General features: G+C 41.5%; 1 protein-coding gene across 1 annotated transcript; it reads right to left on the bottom strand.

The window, feature by feature from the left end:
* On the bottom strand, positions 1-27330 carry LOC139465933 (N-chimaerin-like). The gene is made up of 12 exons (XM_071247935.1): positions 26657-27330; positions 23805-23860; positions 21419-21450; positions 16736-16849; positions 13719-14013; positions 12565-12663; positions 11197-11281; positions 10141-10314; positions 8974-9051; positions 7347-7484; positions 6693-6804; positions 1-5823 (listed from the first exon to the last, which is right to left on the bottom strand). The coding sequence occupies exons 1-12, from the start codon at positions 26784-26786 to the stop codon at positions 5646-5648; spliced, it is 1491 nt and encodes a 496-aa protein (XP_071104036.1). The 5' UTR covers positions 26787-27330; the 3' UTR covers positions 1-5645.
* Positions 27331-27443: the final 113 nt, after the last annotated feature.

Below are 27443 nucleotides of genomic sequence, written 5' to 3'. Positions count from 1 at the left end.
GCATTAAGTTGTAAATTCTGACTACTTTATTGTTCAAGACCATTTGTCCTTAGTCAGACTGGTACCGTCATAGCTCCATACATCATAAAAATAAGCGAATTTGCAGCCAATTCAGTATACACATATCTGACACAATATAATGACAATGTGGGGAGCTTTGGAGTTGTCTGATGCCTTGTTTACTAGATATTGCCGGCTCAACGTAAACACAAAGGTAGCAGCCTGAGCGGAGAGCAAATATACATAATGCCTTACACGTCTTCAAGAGAGGATAAACCCTACATATCCTTAAGTAAGGATACGGACTTGCACGTCCTTAAGCAAAGATAATGCCTTGAATGTCCTTATGTATAGATAAAAACCATGCACGTCCTTAAGTAAGGATGTCCTTATTTAAAGATAAAGCCCTTAAGTAAGGACATGGCCTTGAATGTCCTTATTTAAAGATAAAGCCATGCATGCCCTTAAGTAAGGATACGGCCTTGATTTCATTATGAAAAGATAAAATCATGCTTGTCCTTATGAAAAGATACGGCCTTGAATGTCCTTATGTAAAGATAAAATCATTCATGACCTTATGAAAAGATACGGCCTTGAATGTCCTTATGTAAAGATACGGCCTTGGATGTCCTTATGTAAAGATACGGCCTTGAATGTCCTTATGTAAAGATACGGCCTTGAATGTCCTTATGTAAAGATACGGCCTTGAATGTCCTTATGTAAAGATACGGCCTTGAATGTCCTTATGTAAAGATACGGCCTTGAATGTCCTTATGTAAAGATACGGCCTTGAATGTCCTTATGTAAAGATACGGCCTTGAATGTCCTTATGTAAAGATAAAACCATACATGACCATTAAATATAAAAGGAACACCTTTCCTTAAATGGGGATAAGGAATAGTACAGCTGACCTTCAGTGACTATAGACCTTTCATTGCATACAGTTAGGACCTTGGACATCATAGGGAACAAGCAGGGACTTCACTCCCACCCTAGCTGCAAGATTTAATGAAATGGTTAGCTCTGAATGCTTAAAGAAACCAACGTGGTGTAACCTGATGATTAATGTGATCTGACTGTCAAACCGATAGTATAATCAATGATCAACACAGAAGCACTGATCACCAACAGAGGGACACAGTCTTTATGAAAATTCCCACCGACTGCACACATGAAAGCACTGTCTCCACATGCAGTGGCGCCACCCACTTCTTAGTGTATTGATTGTGCAGATAAAAGTCCCGGAGAAATGTGGTTCTAAGAGGCAACTCACATCTGGCAACATGGCTGAGCAGCTTAAAATTGTATTTATACTTTTGACAAGACATACAAAGACATTCATATTGAAGTATTAAAAAAGATATGCACAGATTGTGGTCACAGGTTTTCAATAGCACACTGGTTCCTGATCTCAATGTTGCTTTCCACATAAACACAGTCAAAAATAAATCACTCTCTCTGAATAATAGTCTGCTTAATAAAACCTCATCTACCAATACCTAGCCTGACAGTGCTCCGTTGGCAGCTTGAGGTGTGAAATGCCTTTGTGCATTGCAAGAGCAAGGTGCAGCATTACTAAACCATGAAATATCAAGTGCTAAAAATGCGAACATGCACCAATAATTGATGACACTTTTGCATAACAAGCTAAAATTTAGATTTCAACAATCAGCAAGTTCGTTCTTTCTTGAAATATTTTCCCAGGCACAATTTCCAAAAATAAAGTCTGAATAATAATACAAACATCTCAACCAATATCTAACAATGGATGTCATGATAGTCAGTATTCAAAATTTGTCTTAAAATATTAAATCAGCCAATAAGGAAAGCTGGCACCTTTTCATTCTTACTGATGCCTGAATGAGCTGAGAATAAATCATGATGGACGGAGGAAATGCAGCTCAAACTAGTTATCTCCCTTGTTTAAGGGGGAGATAACTGCAAATAACTCTTAAGCTGATATATGAAGAGCAGAAAGCATGACTGTTGGACTGTAAATTATACAAAATATGACTTTAGTCCCATGAGCATCAAGTAGATTGGCTGGAGACTGCCAGACTGAGTTATCAAAAAATACATGGTGGGGTTACAGTAACCCTCCGAGATCAATGCTTGAGTCAAACTGTGAAACATTGTTAACTGGAAGTCAACAGGATGCTGTCTGACACACATAGAAATAATACAATCCTGATCATAAAGGTACCTCGCTTACCCTGTGGTAAGCCAGATGGAATAATAGAGATTAAATTGACAAGGTTCTCTTTACGTGGATACACAGGACAACGTCCTTTCACCTGTGGAGATCATCAAACAGTACAGTCACATCTTGCTTCATTGTTTCGAACATTTAATGTTTCATTGTTGTGAATGCCGTGCTTTCTTGTTGCGAACATGTCGTGCTTCATTGTTGCGAACATGTGGCGCTTACTTTTTGTGTACATGTCATTGAAAGGACTTCCATCACTCCCTCTTGCAGTATGATCGTAGCATGCTTAACAGTAAATCTAGTTCCTGTTTAACAAAGTGATCTCAGGGCTGTCATAAGTCCATGTTAAGAATGTGGGCTACGGTTCCCTTAGCAGTAAGATCCTTTTGTGGAAGGGGACCCTGTGATATCTAACTTACAGTTTTACTGTTACTTGTCAAGAGGTAAATAATACTTAAAAATACTTTTTCCAATCTCAATATGGCCAAAGTATTGTTGATGTGGTGTAAAAACTCACTCACCCATGCATTCATTTATTCTCCCAATATGAGGAGCTACGGCCACATTTCTAGTGAATGTAACACACACTTAGCAAATCTTCCAGTCATGCAGCAAATATGTATATTTGTTGTTTAATGCTACACTCAGCAAAATTCCAGCTATATGACGGTGGTCTGTTAATAATCGAGGCTGGACCAGACAATCCAGTGATTGACATCATGAGCATCTATCCACTCAACTGGGTTATGATGACATGCATCAAACAAGTCAGCAAGCCTGACCACTTGATCTTGTCATCTCTTACGACAAGCAAAGTCGCCTCTTACGACAAGCAAAGTCGCCTAGCAAATATGTCTGCCTACGGATCTATAATACATTTTTTATTCATCAGTCTAAATGATACTGTCCTCAGTCTTATCTCGTGTATTAAGTCAATAACTTGACAACATAACTTGCGCATAGCTGACCTAACATTACTTATATTATGCATAAGTTTCATAAAAGGAACTGTAAATAAAATCAATGTCATACAATTCATAACATGTCAACAAATATGTTAACAACAGCAAAGTGTTACAACACAAGTTGAGCAGTGACTTCACATACAAATATTAAAATGATATATCCTGACCACAAAATTTGGCAAAATGTGAGGCATTCAAATGAACACGTCCTCTGGGACTATGTAAAACTTGGTACACAATGTTGTCATTTTGATTATCATCTTAGCTAGAACCTATTACACTTACAGCTAGGACCTTAGAAATCCTTAATATAACAGCCATATTTGGTGGCTTAGTCTTTGAGAGCAGGCCTGTGATTGGCTCTATCCCTATCGTGAGGAACTGGTAGCCTTGTCTAAGAGAACAGGCCAGTGACTGGCTCTATCCCTATTGTGAGGAACTGGAAGCCTTGTCTTAGAGAGCATGTCAGTGATTGGCTCTGTCCCCATAGTGAGGAACTGGAAGCCAGCCTTGCCTTAGAGAACAGGCCAGTGACTGGCTCTATCCCTATTGTGAGGAACTGGAAGCCTTGTCTTAGAGAGCATGTCAGTGATTGGCTCTGTCCCCATAGTGAGGAACTGGAAGCCAGCCTTGCCTTAGAGAACAGGCCAGTGACTGGCTCTATCCCTATTGTGAGGAACTGGTCAGTCAGTTGGGAATTGTGAAGGAAGGAGCTGTTGCTGTGTTTCCTCCTGATCTTCCTTACCATGGCCTAGGTGATGCACAGCATAAATAATCTTTCATATATTAGTTTCTTCAGGAACTTATCAATAAATAGCAAACACCCATTAAGGCATGAATGTCAAGAATCATGTAAAAGTACCTTATCACAAATTCAATACAAGAAACTTCCCAGCAAAACAAACCCACGAAAGTAGTCCTGCAATGAAAACTGTGGATTCAAAGTATGTAAACATGACAGATTGCGGCTTTGGTATGGACTCAGTGTAGTCATGTATTGTGAAATGATTAAATAAAAATGAAAATTGAAAAAAAAGAAGCCGTATGAAAAAGTCAACATTTTCTGACAAGGGATTTTCTTGACATTCAAGTTTACTACAGTAAAATGCTGTCAATAACAAATAAAAACAAAATGGAAATAATTCTGAAAACATAAAATGCACTCAAATTTCCATGATGAATAACAATGCTGGAGTGGGACAATACTTGTGGGGTCTTCAGCAACTTCATCCTTTCAGCATGTTCATCATTTCAGCATGTTCATCATTTCAGCATAACATACCAGATGCTTACAGCTTCTCAGAGCACATGCAGCTATAATTGATACACTTATACTAATATAACAGAGATTCCAAAATAAAATAAAAGTGGTTTTTTCGTAAGATGAAGGATTCAATGAAAATAGATTTCTTTATTAAAAGTCAAAATTTATATAAGAGAACTTTTACCAAACCAAATATCTCTTGTGGATGAACTTGTTGAAAAGTCTGAATGCTTCTTCGAGCACTGGTGAAGCTACATAATATCCTCCAGGTCAAAAGCAACAGCAAAACACAAATATCTACTGTAGGCTTCAAACTCAAGCAGGGTGTGCACCAAGCTAACACACCGTCTACCGAGCCCCAGCTGCCTCACCATGTGATCAGTAGGGCAAACGACTGCAGACATGTCACTGTCTCCAGCTCGTCCTCACAAGTTGTTTTCATCTTTGTCAGCTCCATGTGATTATGTATGACGGTCAGTTTGTTTTCTCAGCCAAGGTAAGGTCACTGTCTACAGTAAAAGCTCAACTGTGAACACTAACATGATTTACAGCTGGTTAAATTATGATCAAACATTATGTACTATCTGTGAAGAACAAGGGAATTCCTAATGTCAAGTTACCAGGCACCTGCTGTAGAAGAAGGGAATTCCTAATGTCAAGTTTTATCAACACAGTGACCGAACTAGGCACCTGCTGCAGAAAAAGGGAATTCATAATGTCAAGTTACCAGGCACCTGCTGAAGAAGAAGGGAATTCCTAATATCGGATATAGAACATTCAGCTACTATTGCAAGACTTCCTGATATTTCCATAAACGACAAACATCGATCAGTGAACAGAACAGTTGTTCCTTTCTTTTGATCAAAATATTGATACATGATTTTTATATTTCAATCAGAGTCAGCTGTTCGACTCCAAGCACCAACAAGCTCTGTGAAGTATCTCACAGCTCCATGACATATCTCAAAGCTCAATGACGTATTTCACAGCCCTGTGAAGTATCTCACAGCTCCATGATGTATCTCACAGCCCGTGAAGCATCTCACAGCCCTGTGAAGCATGTCACAGCCCCGTGAAGTATCTCACAGCCCCGTGAAGAATCTCACAGCCCTGTGAAGTACCTCACAGACCCGTGAAGTACCTCACAGACCCGTGAAGTATCTCACAGCCCCGTGAAGTATCTCACAGCCCCGTGAAGTATCTCACAGATCACTTTCCCAACACCTCTTTGTGGTGGACTATGACCAGTTCGATGACCTTCTGCTCGAACTTGGCGGCCATTAAGCTGACCATGGGGTCGGTCTCCAGTGGCCGCATCAGTGTGGGGGCAAACACGATGGACAGGTTCTCCGCTCCCATCATGTTCTTGCCCTTGTGCTCCGTCACTCTGGAATACAGCACAAAAAACACACAGTCACATGGCTTGGTTCTGGTAGTTTGTTGTAGTCTTCAGCAACCCATGCTTATCATAAGTGGCGTTTATGCTTGTCGTAAGAGGCAACTAACAGGACCAGGGGGTCAGGCTTGCTGACTTGGATGATGCATGTCATCATAAACCAATTATCTGGATTGATGCTCATGTTATCAATCACTGGATTGTCTGGTCCAGACTCCATTATTTACAGACCACCTTCATGTAGCTAGAATATTGCTGAGTGTGGCATTAAATAACAAACAAACAAACAAACAAACTTATATGCCCATGTGTGCATACTTCCAACAAAGCACACACAAACATGTACAACAAAGTGAGATGAATGTCCTATTCTAATGTACAAAAGTAAGGGATCACAAACTGAACTCAAAGAATTGCAGCCTAAACAAAAGCCCACACCTTTAGATTACAGAGTTATCTCCCTTGCACACTACCTTCCCCTCAAACTGGTGCTTACACTGCCTCCAGCCTTGTTTACGGACTGTCATGTTCACGAGCTGACCAGGACTGTCTCAAACCATCCAAGTAGATCAATATTTTGTTATCATAAATGTACTATCAGTTGAGTGAGTGAGTGAGTATGCTTTTACGCCGCTTTTAACAATATTCCAGCAATATTCCGGATGGACAGCAGAAATGGGCTTCACACATTGTACCCATGTGGGTAATTGAGCCCGGGTCTTCAGCGTGACGTGACGAGCTTAAACCACTAAGTTACCCGACCGCCCTTTACCATCAGTTGTACAGAGAGAATCAACATGCCACACTAAGACCAATACACTATTTCAAACTCTACACTGATGAAAGAGTTGTCTCCTCACCTGACTAGGTGCATGATGAGGTACTTGAGAGTCTGGAAGTGGGCGGCAGGCAGACTGGTGATGGCTTCTTTCAGCATCTTCACCTGCTCGTTAACATCACTCTCCTCCTTCTCTGAAACATCAACACCACACACATAACACCACACACTTAACACCACACACTTAATATCACATCACTGTAACATCACCAACTTAACATCACCTAACATAACACACTGAATATTACAGCCTTCAGATAAAATAAACATCACACATTAAACATCACCAATTTAACATCATCAGTATAACAACATCACCTTAACATCACGGACATAACAAAACAGACTTAACATCACAATTTTAACAGCACACTCTTAACATCACCACAGATTTCAACATCCCACAGTGCCCCTTCCATGAAAGGGGCCTACTGTCCACAGCTTGTTAGACTTGCACAAGTCTCTTAGGCAATACTTTTATTCATAATCAGTTTTAATCACAATTTCTAGATTATGTAAATAATAAGCACAAGTTGTCCCTATAACAGACTGGAGTCTGTACTGTCCACATATCTGGACTTGCCTATTAGGAGGATCCTAATACTACACATCCATGGACTTTTCTTTCAGTACAGCCTTGGAGCAAGGCTAACAGTGGTTGAACAGTGGAACTTACTGGCTGCATCTATCACTATTCTGTAGACATCAAACGTGATGAGGGGTATCGGGAGGAGGCGGAAGAAGAGCTTCAGGGCACTCGTCACCGTGTTGATGTCGTCGTATCGGGAAACACTAATATCGGCATTCTCGCCATCTGCAAAATGATCACCAGCGTCAATGTTACAGCAATCTTGGCGCCTAGACCATTTCCCTGTCACACTCTAGAAGTTGGTTTGTGAGTGAGTTTTTTTTGTGCCACTTTTAGCAATATTCCAGCAATATGATGACAGGTGACACTAGAAAATGGACATCACACATTGTGCCCATGTGAGGAATCGAACCCGGGTCTTCGGCGTGACGAGCCAATGTTTGAATCACTGGACTATCCCACTAGAAGCATGACCTAGGCTATACATGAGAAAGGTGTTTACAAGAGGAAAAACATACTGTTAAAATGTGTAGATACAAACAAGAGGATAATAAGAAACAAATAGAGGCAACCATGCTTGTGTGTTTTAGGATGGTAAATATCCCACATTTGGAATAAATATTGTATTTAGCAAGCCTTGGCAAACTAACTACATAGTGTTTATAACTATTACAGGTTATTCATCTAAATACACACAAGCGTGATAACCTCTTCATAATGTGTCAATATTATATTCTATTATCAAAACAAGCATGAAATATTAATATCCCCTGCCAATAAGTCCAGTTGTGTGCAAGGCACAACATATTGTATGATTTTCAAAATCCTCTCAAGAAGCACTATCGTCTCGAAAAATAAATTCTAAAAAATCCAAAACTATCAAATGGCACCAGTTTACCACTAGACCTATCTATGTGCCAAGTTTGGTGAAGAAATAGTGTACGTTTTTCAAGATCTGCTCTGGAAACGAGCACTAACGCCATTTTCAGTCTAAGTCAAAGTTGTTGCTATGGAAACTCAAAACATATATTTTTAAAAATCCCGAACTCTCAAAAGGCAAGTTTTCCTGGAATGAGCACATGAATGTATTTCAACACGATGACAGTGTTTAGTCAGTCGGAGAGTAACAAATATAGTTCCAACTGAAACTTGCTTCTTAGATAGTGGCATAACTACCACAGTCGCCTACAGACAATATTTTCATTTTGTCATTGATCACCTATCACAGCACTTCCTCCGTCAGCCCGTTGGAGTTATTGCCCTTTCACACAGTGAAGCTACTCAATGAAACCAACACATTTGTTTTGAGTCTGCCTGGCTTGTCACAATATATCCGATACACTTGTCCAAATCCAATTGTTATTTAATCAGGAAAAGACGTCTACAAGCACAGGCATGGAACTCATATCCCGTTCATCCTCGTAAAATGTCTTCACAATTCATTACAAAGGCTTCAGATAGGCCCCTTTAAGACACTGATTTTCGGTATGTTAAACTAATAGTTTCAAAATAACATTATCCTTGTAATTTGTCCCCAATCATCAATGGCTGATAGACACGGTCTATTCCATATTTGTTTGTAAACACTGAAAGAAGTACCTACCTGTCCCTTATCTTTTATTTACCCTAAAGTGACCCCAACAGATATCCATATTATCTGGCTTTATCCTAGTGAGAAACCCACCGATTGAAATGATAAAATAGGATAGCAAACCTTTATCAAATGACATCCTGATGGCCTCCACATCGTCATGGAAACCAGCTATTCGGTACAACCCTTCTGACTCCAAACCTAAAGACAAAACATGAAACATTCTTATATATTAAACATATATGTGTTTCTGATATTGTACGAACTGAAAGCAACAGCTCACACTGTGGTCATCAAACCACTTCAACTGAGTGAGTGAATGAATACTGCCATAAGAGGCATGACCTTATTTGTATATTTTCTTACCAATATTGACATAATTCCCTAATCAGATAATCAGAACACAATCAGGTATTTCCTTTTTGTTTGTTTGCTGCTTGAGGCTGAACTCAGCAGCCTGTGAATAATGAGGTCTGGAGATGACAATCCAGTGATTGATATCGTGAGCAACTTGTTGTTGTGGTACGATTACATGTCATCAACCAAGTCACTGGGTCTGACCACTCGATCCATTTGGTCAGTCACCTCTAACAACCAGCATAGGTTGCTGGGGACCTATTCTAACCCGAAATCCCCTGGGGGGACGTTTCATGTATCCAGACTAACTACAAACTCCGCCACAATGCTTCTCACACATGGACTACATGACATACACTAGATATCAATGGGACCACCCAACAATTCCCATGGTTGATAAGCTTCAGTATCTGCACCTGATAGGACCCGTGAAGAGTCCGGGGTAGAATAGGTCTTCAGTAACCCATGCTTGGCGTAAAAGGCAACTATGCTTGTTGTAAGAGGCGACTAACGGGATCGGGTGGTCAGGCTCGCTGACTTGGTTGATGCATGTCATTGTATCCCAATTGCGTGGGTTGATGCTCATGATATCAATCACTGGATTGTCTGGTACAGACACGATTAGCTGGAATAGTGCTGAGTGCGGCGTTAAACAACAAACAAACATGATAGTGCGACAGATGCCTGACCATACCACAGCAGAGACAGAACAACTAATAAATCCCCCCGTAGGAATTCCAGCTAAATGGATTAGGTGGTCAGGTTGGCTGACTTGGTTCATGCATGTCATTGTATCCCAATTGCGTGGATCAATGCTCATGATGTCAATCACTTGATCGCCTTGCCCAGACTTGATTATTTACAGACCATCATCACACATTGCTGAGTGCTGTGTTAAAGGACCAACTAACAAATGACAGCGCAAAGTCTGACCTCTGGTCTCAATCTCCTTGACACACTTCTCCACCACATGTGGGATGCCCGTCTTCTGTGCCAGCACCACGGTCGTCAGGTCGGCGCCGTAAATCCGCTTCACATACTTCATGTCCGGCATGCAGTCATTGGGCACCTTCTCCGAGCACTTCTTGTGAGCTTCAAACCCACAATCTGGACACACAGAAACACAACAGTCACCCTGACATCACACAACCCATTGTCTAGACAACCAGTCAACAATACAAGGGGTGTGGGATTTGGGTTTGAGGCAGTGCTCCCTAAAATGTGGGATTTGGGTTTGAGGCAGTGCTCCCTAAAATGTGGGATTTGGGTTTGAGGTAGTGCTCCCTAAAATGTGGGATTTGGGTTTGAGGCAGTGCTCCCTAAAATGTGGGATTTGGGTTTGAGGCAGTGCTCCCTAAAATGTGGGATTTGGGTTTGAGACAGTGCTCCCTTATATGTGGGATTTGGGTTTGTGACAGAGCTCCCTAAAATGTGGGATTTGGGTTTGTGACAGTGCTCCCTAAAATGAAGAGTAAAACAATATTTGTTGGAGCCGCATTGTTCATCAACCATTACAGTGAATATTATTTATTTTGATAAAGCCAGATTTTTTTTAGAAACATCCCAGCATCATAGCCCACAACCCCAACCCTAACCCCAACCAACCTCAACCCCAACCCCACCCAACCGCAACACCAACCTCAACCCCACCCACAACACCAATCCCACTCTCAACACCAATCCCTACCCACCTCAACACCAACCTCAACCCAAACACCACTCTCAACCCCTCCCAACTCCACCCCAGCCCACACCCAACCTCAAGCACGCGACTGGTTTGTCCTTACGGTCGGAATATACAATCGCTGTGACAAATGTGAATTACAGCAATCAAGGGAAACAACTCCTTATTACATAACACTGGACTGTACTTGAAGAGTTATGGTCCTTACTTTAAATATGTAATCATCAATCTCTGGTCTTCTGATAATTTAATTCTGCAAATCATAAATTATAGGTCCTGGAATGATGTATGACAGAGTTTTTTACCTTGACATTTGACCCCCTGGGCAATGAGGCCCCACATGAAGTTGGCACAGAAGTCGCACCAGTGGAGGCCCATGAAGTTTTGAAGCTGCAACAAAATATGAATCATCAATAAAACTGTTCATGCATTCACGGTCAACTTCTGTTATTCCAGAACAAGCCAAATAGCGACTTGTGCCCCTCTCATGGACATTTTTAAGACTGGGTTCCGTGTAAGCACAAACGGTCATAGCTAGAAGAATAACTCGTTGCGTAATGATTCACATATATTTCCCCCATATACCATATATATTCCAGATGCTATTGAAAACACATCAGGACTTGCAGTATTATGCAGTATGAACACATTTAACTGTATCATGGGTATATTTTTGAATGCAAGATAAATGTAAAATAAAAAATTGTTCTTGCGGGATTTTTTGACAGAAGTACTTCACGCATTCTTATTGGTTTGTCGTATTATCGCACATAACATTCATCAATAGGGGGGCGAGTCTTCTTGCAGGTTACGGAAAGGGGCGAGTGGTGATGAATGTTGCTTACGCTGACAAACCTTCGACTGGGAAAGGGGACAAAAATGAGAGAATCAAGTACACAACCAGTAGATCCTGGCACACTAAGGGATGAAACTCTGCACAGATAATTCCGCCATGTTCTACGCTGCCACACACCAGAATTCAGGGCTATTAGAACGCATTGAATCTTTTCCACACTACTAACAGATTCTTATTTAATGTTTACATGAAATAACAGGTGTGTACATTGCACTTAGGGACTGGTCATTTATTATAGGGTGGGGGTAGGGTTGGGTCGGGTCAGATTGAAATAACGTCTTTTAACTTGGACACTGAGGATTGAAATACTTCCACTCTGAGTCAATGACACAATGATTTTCATCATACACAGGGATCGCGGAGATCAATAAGTTAAAAATAATATATAGAATGTTTGTCTTTTCTTGTCAAGCATCATGATCTATATGATGTATATGTCAATAATTTCCCTCTAGCAGATCCATTCATAAGTCACACTTGTGTTCCGATATCACACAACAAACTTATACCTTAGAAATCGCCAAATGTAACCTGTTACAATATGAGATACAAATTGAGAAACATTGCACAGACTGTCAACATACAGATTTTACATACACTACGAGATATACAACCGACATCCTAAGCTTCTTAATTTAATTGTTGGTCACTTTGCAGCCTCATTCGACAAGGTCATTTTGTCAATTTGTACCATTTTGTCAAGTTTTTCATTACTGTACGTACAGATTTGCTGAAAAGTATACCTCAATGGCGTGTTTTGTGACAAACTGAAATATATATGACAGACTGTATCCTTCAGTATCCATGGCGATCTCACCTTAAAACAATGCTGCTTCTCATAATGCTTCCAGTCTGGGGGGAGGTCATCGTCATCCTCGTCCCCATCCTCCCCTTCCTCCTCCTCCACAACGGTGTCCTACAAAGACAGGTGCACATGTACCGGCCCACTCGCTACTCTTGTAATGAAGACAGGGTCGTAGTGACAAGTGCACATGTACCGACCCACTCTCTACTCTTGTAATGAAGACAGGGTCATAGTGACAAGTGCACATGTACCGACCCACTCTCTACTCTTGTAATGGAGACAGGGTCGTAGTGACAAGTGCACATGTACCGACCCACTCTCTACTCTTGTAATGGAGACAGGGTCGTAGTGACAAGTGCACATGTACCGACCCACTCTCTACTCTTGTAATGAAGACAGGGTCGTAGTGACAAGTGCACATGTACCGACCCACTCGCTACTCTTGTAATGGAGACAGGGTCGTAGTGACAAGTGCACATGTACCGACCCACTCGCTACTCTTGTAATGGAGACAGGGTCGTAGTGACAAGTGCACATGTACCGACCCACTCGCTACTCTTGTAATGAAGACTGTGTAGCAGTGAGATGAGGTGAGGTGAGGTTTAACGTCGCGTCCAAGATTATTGCACTTATATAGCGACGTGCTTGTACTTGTCCGGACAGATACCGATTTAAAGTGCTAGCACACTGAGATACCATGCCGCAGTTTTACATGAATACCCCACTCAGACACAGTATACTGACTCCTAGACGACCAGTCCTTGTTTAGCCCCTTTATGCCGACCGCCAGACAGGGTAACAACAAGTACCATCTTTTAACCTCTTTTGATATGACACAGACAGGGATCGAACCCCGGACCTTTCGCTCTCCAGGCAGACGCACTACCACTAGACCACGGAGGCGGCCCAAAACCACATCTACTGACCAACTCTCAACTCTTGTAATGAAGACAGTGTCGGAGTGACAAGGTGCAACTGGTCTTAAAATCTGGTCAACATTTGGATCTGTACTGGAGCTCTTTAAGGACATAATGTAACATAAACGTAAGAACAAGGATCATTCTACAAATGCCGACTTACAATACAAGCAAGTCCATAAAAAACATAAATATTTCTACAAGAATCCTGAAAGGACATAAAGCTAAGTCATCTTGCAATATACACACCGGGACATCCACATCAGATGACGTGACCTCATCATCCGTGTAGTCCAGTCGCCGTGACGACGCTGGCCGGGAGCGAGTCTTTAGCCGCTTCTTCTTGTAGCTGTATGCGAGATATGGCGACTCTTCGTAGTTGGACTCATTAGAAAGTGCTGATATGTAGTCAGCTGCTCGCAGCTCGATATAGAAGTGGATCAGGCCATCCTCCACCAGAGAGTGCACTGTGTCAAAACGCTTCTCACCCACAAAATGTTTGCCATCATAGTATAGTTTGAAGTTCTTCGTTTCACAATTAAATCTGCGAAAAAGAAGGTAAGGAAGTGAGTTGGCTGATGCAAGTCTACAACCCTGCAGCAAAATATCGGCAACATACACATAACCTGGGCGAGACATCCGGTGACGCAGGACAGCAAGGTACATCACCCACACAACACATACACATAACCTGGGCCAGACACCCGGTGACACAGGACAGCGGGGTACATCACCCACACAACACATACACATAACCTGGGCCAGACACCCGGTGACGCAGGACAGCAGGGTACATCACCCACACAACACATACACATAACCTGGGCCAGACACCCGGTGACACAGGACAGCGGGGTACATCACCCACACAACACATACACATAACCTGGGTGAGACACCTGGTGACACAGGACAGCGGGGTACATCACCCACACAACACATACACATAACCTGGGCCAGACACCCGGTGACGCAGGACAGCAGGGTACATCACCCACACAACACATACACATAACCTGGGCCAGACACCCGGTGACACAGGACAGCGGGGTACATCACCCACACAACACATACACATAACCTGGGCGAGACACCCTGTGACACAGGACAGCGGGGTACATGAACCACCATCACCCACAAAACACATTCCAACAACCTGATCTGAGGCCTACAACTGATGTAATCCTACGTTGAAGAATGAGGGTTACGATCATCTGAGGCTTACGATTATTGCAAGCCTACGTTGAAGTGTGGGTGTTATGATGATCTGAGGCCTATGACTATTGTCAGCCTACGTTTGAAGAGTGGGAGTTTCGACGATCTGAGGCCTATGACTATTGTCAGCCTACGTTTGAAGAGTGGGAGTTTCGGCGATCAGAGGCCTATGACTATTGTAAGCCTACGTTGAAGAATGAGGGTTACGATGATCTGAGGCTTACAATTATTGTAAGCCTACGCTGAAGTGTGGGAGTTTCGACGATCAGAGGCCTATGACTATTGTCAGCTTACGTTTGAAGTATAGAGTTACGATGATACGAGGGATGTGACTTTGTTCCTTGATCTGAGGCCTACAACTGATGTAATCCTACGTTGAAGAAGGAGGGTTACGATGATCTGAGGCTTACGATTATTGTAAGCCTACGTTGAAGTGTGGGAGTTGCGTCAATCTAATGCCTATGACTATTGTAAGCCTACGTTGAAGAATGAGGGTTACGATGATCTGAGGCTTATGACTTTGTAAGCCTACATTTGAAGTATGAGAGTTACAATGATATGAGGGATATTACTTTGTAAGCCTACATTGAAGTAAGGGAGTTACAATGATATGAGGGATATGACTTTGTAAGCCTACATTGAAGTAAGGGAGTTACAACGATTTGAGGCCTGTGACTATAAGGCCATGATCACTTTGGGCACAGGGCACATTATAGATGGTCAAAAGAATGAGATAAGGAGCTGGGGCTTTTTAACCACAGGTAGCTTTCCAGCTGTTTCTCATGACAAAAGCCTATCCAAATAGTATCTATTGATGTTTCACATTTTGTAGTAACAAACAAAGTGTAACATGAAACCCGCCTACATGGTTTATGGGCAGAGCAAGGACAGCGAAAGGTCAGTGGTTCAATCCCCAGTTCATCATACCCAAAGATGTATAAAAATGATCTTGCTGCAATCTCATTAAAATCAGATCTTAGTTCTCGCTACCGCTAAACAAATATCTGAGGACATCCCATTTGGGATCATGTTAGAATGACCTTTCATCCAACCAATCAGAGCGTCGCTTACCAGATCATGAAAGTGACAGCCGGAATGTGTTTTCTAATCATGCAACCTCGAAAACGTTAACATGGGGTATTCCGAACGACAGTTACGGCCCGTACGACTGATTCCGTCAAAATTATCGCCTGTCTCTCGCTTCCATGGGAGAAACAATTGAACGGAGAAGGCGTTGCACAGTTCGTGGGAAGCACTGCCATGCAACCACAACCATATATAAGACATTCCGGAATGTTCGTTTGTTCAGTTTTCAAAATATTAATCGAGAACGGTATCAACATATTTTTCAAGTGCAGTCTGAAATGGAAATCACCAGGTTGAAACAAGTGCTGTAAAGCTAGAGAAAGCTGCTTTCTAATTGGCTGATGTTGACTCCTTGTCAGTTGTTTCAGTGGGAGGTTAAGGTTCGAGAAAGGTCGGTCTGACGTGACCCGTTATGGGATGTCCTCAGATCTTTGTTTAGCGGCAGCGAGAACTTAGATCTGATTTTAATGAGATTGGTCTTGTTGTTACCCAGCCTTGTGTTTGGCAATGGGAACAAAACAAGGATTGGTTTGCTCGGAGTGAGCATAATGTGAAACTGCAGCACGGTATTTCAGTGGGCTTGCACCACAAAACCAGGCATTGGTCCAGACTAGTACAAACACGCACACGCACACGCACACATAAACATACGCACACATACACATACACATACACATACACATACGCATACGCACACGCACACGCACACGCTCACACACATCGTTATATAAAGCGACACCTATTTCACCCTACCACCTGAAATTCATGGGTTGTCTGAGGTCCTTGAGGTTCGACCAATAATACTTGAATCCCCTATATATTAAACTTTTAACATTAATGACTTTCATGCTAAATTACTGCTCCAGCATACAAGGCATAATATGATTCATTCAGCATCACCACCCATCATCGAATCTGATCTTGTAGTAATGGTGTCAGAGTAAGCGCCGATGTTGATGTCCCACCTGATAGCCAGCGTGAAGGCGTCGGGGGCCCGCTCACTCTTGCGGACCAGGTAACAGCCATCCCCATCGCTCAACAAGCGGTCAGCCTCATCGCGGCTCACGTTGCCATGGAATCTAAAACACAAAACGGCAAAGATTCATGTAAAAAACTGACAATCATACACAATTAAGTATCTAACTATCAGCTTCAGACACTTTGTTTGTAGTTTTCATGGCATCAATGTGATCAGCATAAAGAGTGAGTGAGTTGGGTTTAATGCTGCTTTTAACAGTATTCCATTCATATCACTGCATGTCAGCTTAATGTGGGAGGAAAGCTCGAGGTGATGCAGGTCTCGACATTCACCACTTCGATGAAACCCATAAGCATGGGTATGTTGCTGACAAACATAGAAACATAATTGGGGTGAACTGGGATTCGAACCCACAATCATAGGTTTCTGGTGTGCCAACAGCAGCAACACAGCGAATTGTGGTGCCTTAGACGACATGTGTCCCGATCAGCATAAAGATTAACTATAGTCATGGCCATGATCACTGCGATAGAACTTAACCTTTTTAGTCCTCTAGTCCTTATAATGATAACATATAACAAACCCTAAAAAATGGCAAATTTCAACGAGACCTTATGATACCCTAACTATTGGGCAGTTGGGCAAGGACTAAAGGACTAGTGCCAATTTCTATCGCTGTGATCATTATTTCAATCACTGACAACTAACCATTTCTTTATTTTGGGATTAGGACTTTGAGAAATAATTTGTACTAGAGAGTAGTTTTTCTAATGTTTGCATTTTTCAAGCATAATCTCAAAAAGAAATATTTTTGTGTTTGTAATAATAATGGACAAAGAATTTCGGAAAAAGGTACGGTGATTGTTAAATGCATCTTCCCCCATTCTTCAACAACTTTGATGTCATGTTTGTTTGCACACAAAATCATTATAGTATCATATATTATGGTATATAGTATATAGTATTCTTTCAACGATTCTATTTATACCATTAACCAGGATGGGGTTGCTCTTTTCTTAACCTTCATTATCTTCACACAGTGTGGGATAGAACATGGCATATTTTTCAAAAACTTTTCCATATCACACACAAAAATTTAATACCACATTTGGTTTTAAGCATGAGTCAAATTATACCACTCAAAAGAAGTTAAAGAACATCTTATTCTTTTATATTACCATAGTTAATTTGTCAGTCATTCAATAGTCAATATAATTGTATTCAGAATGTAGGCCTCTCCGCCCATAAATCTCAGTAAAAGCAGTTTATGTGATAAATAATAATACATTACTGTAATTGCCATTACAAATGTGAATTAACAAAATACAACATACTGCTAACACCTCGGCAGTAACCTGTCCCCAGTGATAACTTCATATAATGTTTAAATTTATAGATACCCTTACAAAGTCAAGTGGCTTAAAGTGATACGCTGTGTCGAACACTGCATTCATAAATATTAGGGCTGGGACTCGGGTCGGGTTGGTCCTAAGTAGGACCCGGGTACCCACAGTACTACCCGGACCAGTGGTTAATCACGTGTTATTGTTTAATGACAAAAACTTACTATGACTCAGTGGTTACACTACAAGTCGCTAATGTTCCCATTTCTTTATGATGATGAACACATTCCTTTTGACTTGTAAATGTCTGAGGAAAGATAAAACTTCAGTCAGCTTGAGCGTACGCATGATTTGATCGTTTCATAAGAGACCATATATCTATTATATGGTCTCTGGTTCCATATATGTATCTAAACAGTTTTTGCCAGGGCTACAGTTAAACTATTCCCAATTAGGCATTATGTTCCCAACTCGTGAGACCTACAGTGGGTATCTGGGTAGGGCCGGGTAATAGGGGGTTGGGTACCCGGGTAGTAAATTTGGACTCGTCCCAGCCCTAATAAATATGTAACAAATTCATCCTAATCTGTCACGCCACGTCATCTGCTACACACAGATAATTCCCAAACATGCAACGAGGCAAGCATCTTCTAACTACAATGGTAACCACTGCAGCAGTGAAACGACTCCCCAATAGTTCATGCTAACAACTGGAGTGCTTCTGTAATTGAATAATTCTCCCATCAGTAAATTCTTCTGAGGCAACAAGAATGTCAGTCCAGCAATTCCAACAATCAGTCTGCAGAGCGCTGGCACCACGGTGAACACTGGCGGCGTGTGACGTGACTCACAGGCAGAAGCAAGGGGAGACAACTCTTCCAGCAACAATTAGCAGCACACACACACAAATCAATAACAGTTATGAAAAGTTTAAGAGCAGGTGATTAACCTCATGCTTGCATATTCAGGAAACGAATGCATGTTTTAATGTTAAGAATGTGTGGCAACCCTCTAAAATAGAGGACTGTTATTGGTGGTCAGGGCTGGAGCCTGGTTCGCATCTGGACAAATGAAACTTTGATTCTATCAAACAGTCAGTCTATTCGGTAATAAGGCCTCGGGCCCACTGACAGACATATACAATTTAGGTTCACATCAAGTGAGTGAGTTTGGTTTTATGCCGCTTTTAGCAATATCATGGCAGGGGACGCCAGAAATGGGCTTCACACATTGTACCCATGTCGGGAATTAAACTTGGGTCTTAGACGTGACAAGCGAACACTTTAACCACTAGGCTACCCGACCGCCCCTTCACATCAAGTGCTGCATGAAATAATATTTACAGGTAAGAAGAACGAGGATACATAGCATCCTTAACATAATTGGCTCAGTTTACATTGGAAGATTTTAACATTCTAACTAGAATGTCTTTACGATTATTACCAGTAATAAAGTCTAAATATGGGAAATATTTTGAGCGAATATCTTCATAAATAGGGCAAACAATAATGAAATGAATTTCATTTTCAACTGCCTTTAACTTGCACACTGGACAAAACCGGAGTGTCTTATCAATGCCATCCCTCCTTCCTGTGTTATGAATAATTCCCAGTTCAAATTCTGTTCAAGTTCAGTTTCTATCCTACAACATATGATAAATAAGTAGTTTGTTTATGAACAATGCAGAGCTCCAGGTAAGCTGTGAATTTGCAGAAAATATGCAAAACATATCTCTATTATCCAATTAAATTTCACTTGCTTGCATACAAGAATGAGAAAAACTTCAATAGTATATGAGAAGTAGTTACCCTTTTCAACTTGCATACCTGACTTTCAGCACAGATCTTATCTACTGATGGAATGCAGGTCTATCGCTACACTGACTTTATGCAGCACACTAGGGGCAGAACACACACACAAATTAAAAGTCACTGAAACAGAATCTTCAGCAGAATAATTCTTAAAGAATGTCAACTCCTTTGTATATAAATCCCCAATAGACTGACCCCAAGAGAGTAAATATGTATTGAAAACCCAAAGATACCCAATACGCTATGTGAAGGGTACCTTGTGAGCAAATACTCAATAGCTAAAAGAATTATCTGAAGCCCTGCAAATATTCCGCACAGTTACCATGGTTACAATGTGTGTTCCTTAAACCTTCTATTATTTTGCTTGGGATTGCATTATCCTCATAATTTTAGATGATATGAAATGTTAAACTCTAGACGCTTGCAAAGTTGGACCTCACTCCTTCCTGGATTGACTTCACTCCTGACCCTAGCTAAGTTAGACCTAGAGTGAAGTCCACCAAGGTAGGAGTGACGTCTGACATCGCCAGGGTCTAGAGTGAAGGCCACCTAGGCAGGAGTGAGGTCTAACTTGGCCAGGGTCTAGAGTGAAGTCAATCAAGAGAGGAGTGAGGTCTAACTTGGCCAGGGTCTAGAGTGAAGTGCACCTAGACAGGAGGGAGGTCTAACTTAGCCAGGGTCTAGAGTGAAGTCCACCAAGGCAGGAGTGAGGTCTAACTTAGCCAGGGTCTAGAGTGAAGTCAATCAAGAGAGGAGTGAGGTCTAACTAGACCAGGGTCTAGAGTGAAGTGCACCTAGACAGGAGGGAGGTCTAACTTGGCCAGGGTCTAGAGTGAAGTCCACCAAGGCAGGAGTGAGGTCTAACTTAGCCAGGGTCTAGAGTGAAGTCAATCAAGAGAGGAGTGAGGTCTAACTAGACCAGGGTCTAGAGTGAAGTGCACCTAGACAGGAGGGAGGTCTAACTTGGCCAGGGTCTAGAGTGAAGTCCGCCTAGACAGGAGTGAGGTCTAATCTAGCCAGGGTCTAGAGTGAAGTCCACGTAGGCAGGAGTGAGGTCTAACTTAGCCAGGGTCTAGAGTGAAGTCCGCCTAGACAGGAGTGAGGTCTAATCTAGCCAGGGTCTAGAGTGAAGTCCACGTAGGCAGGAGTGAGGTCTAACTTAGCCAGGGTCTAGAGTGAAGTCAACCCAGGAGGGGAGGATGGGAGAGAGAGACACACACAAACACAAACACAAACACAAACACAAACACCCATGGACCCAGCCTACTCAAACAGATTGCCCCAGCCTTCTCACACTTGCTGACCCATACACTCTGACCTAGCCACACACAATGATCCATGAACAATTATATTAAACACCAGCAGGTGTTTGGGTATTTCCACCAGACAAAATAAACAGCAGTGAAGAAGCAGTCCATACAACATGTACAACATGCCGACTGAGAAATGGTTTTGCGTGCTATTCAACATGTTAAATACCATCATGACTGAAATCAAAGGCAGGTGTATACTCACTCTTTCCCATAGAAGGTTGGTCTGTTGGGTACCTGCAAACAAAGAGACAAGTGTTTAGGGACGACATTGCGAATCAGTTGCTACACAGCGCAGACATGTGTTTGCATATCACACAGTATCATAATGAACCATAACGTGTACTTTGTATAATCATTCGAAATTCAGTTTAATGGACTAATTATTTGGTCAGTCTCACAACTCTGGGTGACCTTACTGGGGTGAACACAAGCCAGCAGCACACGACACAAGCCAGCAGCATACGACACAAGCCAGCAGCACACGACACAATCTGATGCAAGACTTACAGAGGTGTGTTCCAACTCTTTCAAACATGTTGGGAGTGAGCGTTTACAGACACTTTCACCAATCATTCAGTCACATCAAAACCAAAACTGAAGAATAAAACCCTAGTCTTTGATGAGAAGACACATCAACCACTTGGCCACCCAACCAGGTCTAAGATGTGGTACAGTACCAGACCATGAGTTGGTCTGATGCTGTTTTATAACATCTTCCCTGGGCAAGAGAGTAAAGTGACTGTAAAAGTCCACTTTCCACACGTGCCAAACTAGGCCGGAGTTTCTGGTTTTCAATCCAGGGTTTTCACAGTGAAGACGATCTGATAGATCATCAAGATCTATTTTGTTATAAAACAGGTCTAACTTCACAAAGTTCATCAAATCATGTGAGCACCTTGGTTAAAACATGAAAAGATTTGCAAAATTTCTGTTGATACTAAGATGACAGTGTACATGCTTTGCAAATCCAGCAATCTGCACGGCAGTTTACGAACTTGATGTTGATTTGGTTACATATTTTTGATGGGACAATGCATCATGATGCACATACTTGTTAGTCCTACCAAAGTACAACTCCACAATTCCAGCCTAGTTCGGCATCTGTGAATAATGGTAAATAAGTCTCATGACCCATGGTACACATGTAATATTTTGTTATGTTTGCTGTTTAACGCCTCACTCCAGTAAAGCATTATTCCAGCTGTATGACAGCAGTCTGTAAATAATCGAGTCTGGATCAGACAATCCAGTGATTGACATCATGAGCATTGATCCAAGCATTTGGAATAGGATGACATGCATCAACCAAGTCAGCAAGCCTGACCACCCGATCCCATTAGTTGCCTAAGCATAGTTGTGATTGACATCATGAGCATCGATCCATGGAATTGGAATGCCATGACATGCATCAACTAAGTCAGTGAGCCTGACCATCCGTTCCCGTCAGTCGCCTTTTACCAAAAGCATAGTTGCCTGTTATGGCAAGCATGGATTGCTGAAGGCCTGTTCTAGCCAGGATCTTACACACATGTAATAACATGTATGTATCCTACACAGTGGTACCGCACCTGTGAAAGCATGGTACATAACTCTAACAATGGCCCATGGCACATATGTAATAACATGTATGTATCCCACACAGTGGCACCGCATCTGTGAAAGCATGGTACATAACTCTAACAATGGCCCATGGCACACAAACAACAAACGTGTATGTATCCCACACAGTGGTACCGCATCTGTGAAAGCATGGTACATAACTCTAACAATGGCCCATGGCACACATGTAATAACGTGTATGTATCCCACACAGTGGTACCGCATCTGTGAAAGCATGGTACATAACTCTAACAATGGCCCATGGCACACATGTAATAACATGTATGTATCCCACACAGTGGTACCGCATCTGTGAAAGCATGGTACATAACTCTAACAATGGCCCATGGCACACATGTAATAACGTGTATGTATCCCACACAGTGGTACCGCATCTGTGAAAGCATGGTACATAACTCTAACAATGGCCCATGGCACACATGTAATAACATGTATGTATCCCACACAGTGGTACCGCATCTGTGAAAGCATGGTACATAACTCTAACAATGGCCCATGGCACACATGTAATAACATGTATGTATCCCACACAGTGGTACCGCATCTGTGAAAGCATGGTACATAACTCTAACAATGGCCCATGGCACACATGTATAAACATGTATGTATCCCACACAGTGGTACCGCATCTGTGAAAGCATGGTACATAACTCTAACAATGGCCCATGGCACACATGTATAAACATGTATGTATCCCACACAGTGGTACCGCATCTGTGAAAGCATGGTACATAACTCTAACAATGGCCCATGGCACACATGTAATAACGTGTATGTATCCCACACAGTGGTACCGCATCTGTGAAAGCATGGTACATAACTCTAACAATTGCCCATGGCACACATGTATAAACATGTATGTATCCCACACAGTGGTACCGCATCTGTGAAAGCATGGTACATAACTCTAACAATGGCCCATGGCACACATGTAATAACGTGAATATGTACACATGATTGTATCTCACCTCTCTCTGACAGATTATCCGGCGTGGTTTAGGAGCTTCTTGCTGAAGGGTATATACTGAAAGAACAAGGTCAGATAACACATTTTATTATTAGCATTTTTTGACATTAGAATTCAGGGATGAGTTCATTCACTCAGGGTCTTATTTCCTATTGGGACCCTTATACACCCCAATTCACTCACTCACTCACAACATCAATTCACTCAAGTTAAGAGAGTGAGTTGTGATTTATGTCATGCTTCCTGATAATCCACTTACCAGAAATAACATGGTGGGGAACACCAAATATGGACTTCACACGTCGTAGCCATGAAGGGATTCATCCTGCTACTTTAGTGTGAAGAACAAACACTTTAACCACTAAGACATCCCACTCGCCCACCCATTCCTGACATCACTCAATCAGCCAATGACTGTACATGATAAACAGATTATACTTGATGGGAGTTCTTTGTCATGTTAGTGCTGTTAAAGGTGGACGTAGTAACATGCCACACGATAAGGTTACATAGCAATGTTCATATAAAACCAATTACAAATTGTGTGTACAATGTAGTCAAATTCATTCCATATTTGACTGTACTATTTGTTGAAATGGAATTATTTTTTTTATGTATTTGCCCTTTTTTTCATCCCGCCAAAAAGCTGACAGCATATTTCACCAAAACATTTTCTAAACAAGGTGCCCCTATTAATAATTTTGCATCAATGTTTAATAAACAAACACACAAACAAACAAGATTTTGTGTAGAAATGTAAAGAACCTCATTTTTCAATACCAGCCTCCTTGTAATGGATGAGAAATCTAAACCTTAGAAGAAAAAACGTGTGCCTATCCAGGTCATGTAAATATGTCATCATTTGAACACATGTATTCCATGTCTTGGTGAGTTACCAGAAACACGAAAATATGATGCTACAATCTAGCAGGCGAATGATCCCAAGGACAACGTGAGGACATCTCCTCCATCCACCATGTTGGAGCAGCTACTACTACCACATCATGGGCCTGTGTATTGCAACACACATACATCCTGCTGTGCTGTGTGGGAGCAGGACATCGTGCCTATCAGAAATATATCTACATCCTTGTTCGCTGTGCAGTATTGAAAACACCGCTAGATCTCATAAACAGATTTAAACTTTTAATAATGTTGTCAAAATAACACCAAAAATATTTTTTTCTGTCAAACGTTGCCATAGTTTATGAGCTACAGAATAAATACCTAGTACACTCGAGTGACAAAATCTACAACACTAAGGGCCAACTCATGAATCTGTGTTAAGCATGCTAAGTGGATTATTGTCTTCATTATTAGAAAACATCCTGTCCAACTCATAACAACAATGTCATCACTGAGGAAATATGTTGAAGCACTTCACCTGTTAATGATGACATGATATTCACATAAGTATATGATATATATATATATATATATATATATATATATATATATATATATATATGATAATCGGTGGACAAGTATCCATGTAAATAGATATCATCAGAGTTCTGATAATTTCCTTATCAGCTTCCAGAGATAATTAAAGCTAATGTTCTTGCTTGTCTAATAATATTAATAAATTATACATAATGCATGAACTGGATATTTTCAATCATCTCAATAGGTGAAAAAATAATAACATTGGCAATTCATTTGTAAAAACAATCTTTATGAAAAAAAAGGGCATAAAAAACCTTGTCATTCTGATTAAATTTTTTCCATTTTTTTTTTTATTTTTTAGGTCAGCAGATCTTTCAAGCAATCAAACAAACATGTAAAACCTAAGTAGTGTCTAAATAATGTGTGAAAGAGGTCATCCACAAGGAAATGTCACACGTCCTTCATGAATGTTACACATTTCAGATTAGCAGACTTATGTTGAATGAGTGAGTGAGTGAGTGAGTGAGTATGGTTTTACGCTGCTTTTAGCAATATTCCAGCAATATCAAGGCGAGAGACACCAGAAATGGGCTTCACATATTGTACCTATGTCGGGAATCGAACCAGGGTCTTCAGCGTGACAAGCGAACACTATAACCACTAGGCTATCCTACCACCCCCTCCAGTTATATCGCAACGTGTCACAGCTTGGTGCCGGAGGAATGCCTGAAGTGATGCAGGTCTTAGACATTTACCACTTCAGTGCTGAAAAACCTAAAAAAATAATTAGAACAAACCAGGATTCGAACCCAGGATGATAGGTTGCTTGTGTGCCTAAGGGACGCAACTCAAATAGTGGACATCAAATAGTGGCACCTTAGATGACTGGGCCACCAGTGCCCCCTGTCCAACATAAACACGTTTCACACAAATACAGTACACCATAAATGTGTATACATTCACAGTGAGTGAGTGAGTGAGTGAGTGAGTTGGGTTTTACACCACTTTTAGCAATATCCCATCAACATCATGGCACAGGACTCTAGAAATGGGCTCTAGACGTTGTACCAATGTCGTACCAGACAATCCGGTGATTGACATTACCATCCGGTACCATGACATGCAATCTACCAACACGTCAAGTCTGACCACCAATCCATTAGGTCACAACTTATCACCTGCATAGGATGCTGGGGACCAAGGATCCCGACCAACGGGATATAAGGACTCAATGGGATATAAGGACCCACAGGGTATAAGGACCCACAGGATATAAGGACCCATGGGATATAAGGACCAACGGGATATAAGGACCCATGGGATATAAGGACCCACGGGATATAAGGACCCATGGGATATAAGGACCCATGGGATATAAGAACCCAATCCATGGGATATAAGGACCCACATGGTATAAGGACCCACAAAAGAACAAGTAAGAATGAAGAAAGTTGCAGCAATACTCACAGTAGGTCTTCCATGTTGGCAGTGGCTGACTCTCCTCTCCATCTGCAAGAATAGTAACATAATCATAATTACGTTGTCGCCGACGGTTACGGGTCGTGCTCTTTCTGCGACACACAGATTCCAAATCCATAGCGCTTGTCGATGGCAGTACCTTCACATAGCTATATGATCCATTACAAATCAGTGTCGGTACAAACACAATTTTCCCACAAAACTAATCCACAATGAAGATCTCAGAATGTTCCAACAGAGTCAACTGCCCCGTTGTCAACAATCTACACACACGTTTTCCAACACATCCACAACTTGTCACAGCTAATAAAATTGTTCATTCCTGAAATCCAAATTCCTTGAGCCTGGTATCTCTCCAGCTGTGTGTGTGGAAGTACATGTACAAGCATGAAGAGAGGAAGCAACACCACATAAGAAGCCAGGAGTTTCCTGGTTGAGGTGCACGGTGAACACTACTAATACACTCAGTCATGAAATACGTCTCGTGTTTCGACCCATGACCCTTTCAACAATGCTGGATCACAATGGCGAGATTTACTTCCTGCATGCCAACCTACGTGCTCTCTACATCATCAGAGACTGTCGGTCAATTGTGTCTCACAAACATAAAGAAGTACAGTTTAAGAAGATGTTTGTGAAACAGGTCAAGTGTAAGCTGAATTAAAAATCCTGTTTCACTTCCTGATAAAGATGAAATGTTTTAACCATTTATATCCAACCTAGAAATTTACTTATATTATAACAAACACTTGTGCAAAATATTTTTTCTTAAGAA

The sequence above is a fragment of the Haliotis cracherodii genome, unplaced genomic scaffold (assembly GCF_022045235.1).
Source record: "Haliotis cracherodii isolate W230 unplaced genomic scaffold, xgHalCrac1.p SCAF_18, whole genome shotgun sequence".
Lineage (NCBI taxonomy): Eukaryota > Metazoa > Mollusca > Gastropoda > Lepetellida > Haliotidae > Haliotis > Haliotis cracherodii.
Note: the sequence above shows the minus strand (reverse complement) of the source record. Positions and strands in the feature narration are given on the sequence as shown.

What these genes read in the sequence shown, in the direction of transcription:
- LOC139465933 (XM_071247935.1), bottom strand. Translation starts at nt 26,786, where the DNA reads ATGGATTTGGAATCTGTGTGTCGCAGAAAGAGCACGACCCGTAACCGT. An exon ending in GCCAACATGGAAGACCTACT is followed by an intron (nt 23,861 to 26,656) that starts GTGAGTATTGCT and finishes TTGTTCTTTCAG; the next exon opens with TATATACCCTTCAGCAAGAA. An exon ending in CCAGGGGGTCAAATGTCAAG is followed by an intron (nt 10,315 to 11,196) that starts GTAAAAAACTCT and finishes CTGTGTGTCCAG; the next exon opens with ATTGTGGGTTTGAAGCTCAC.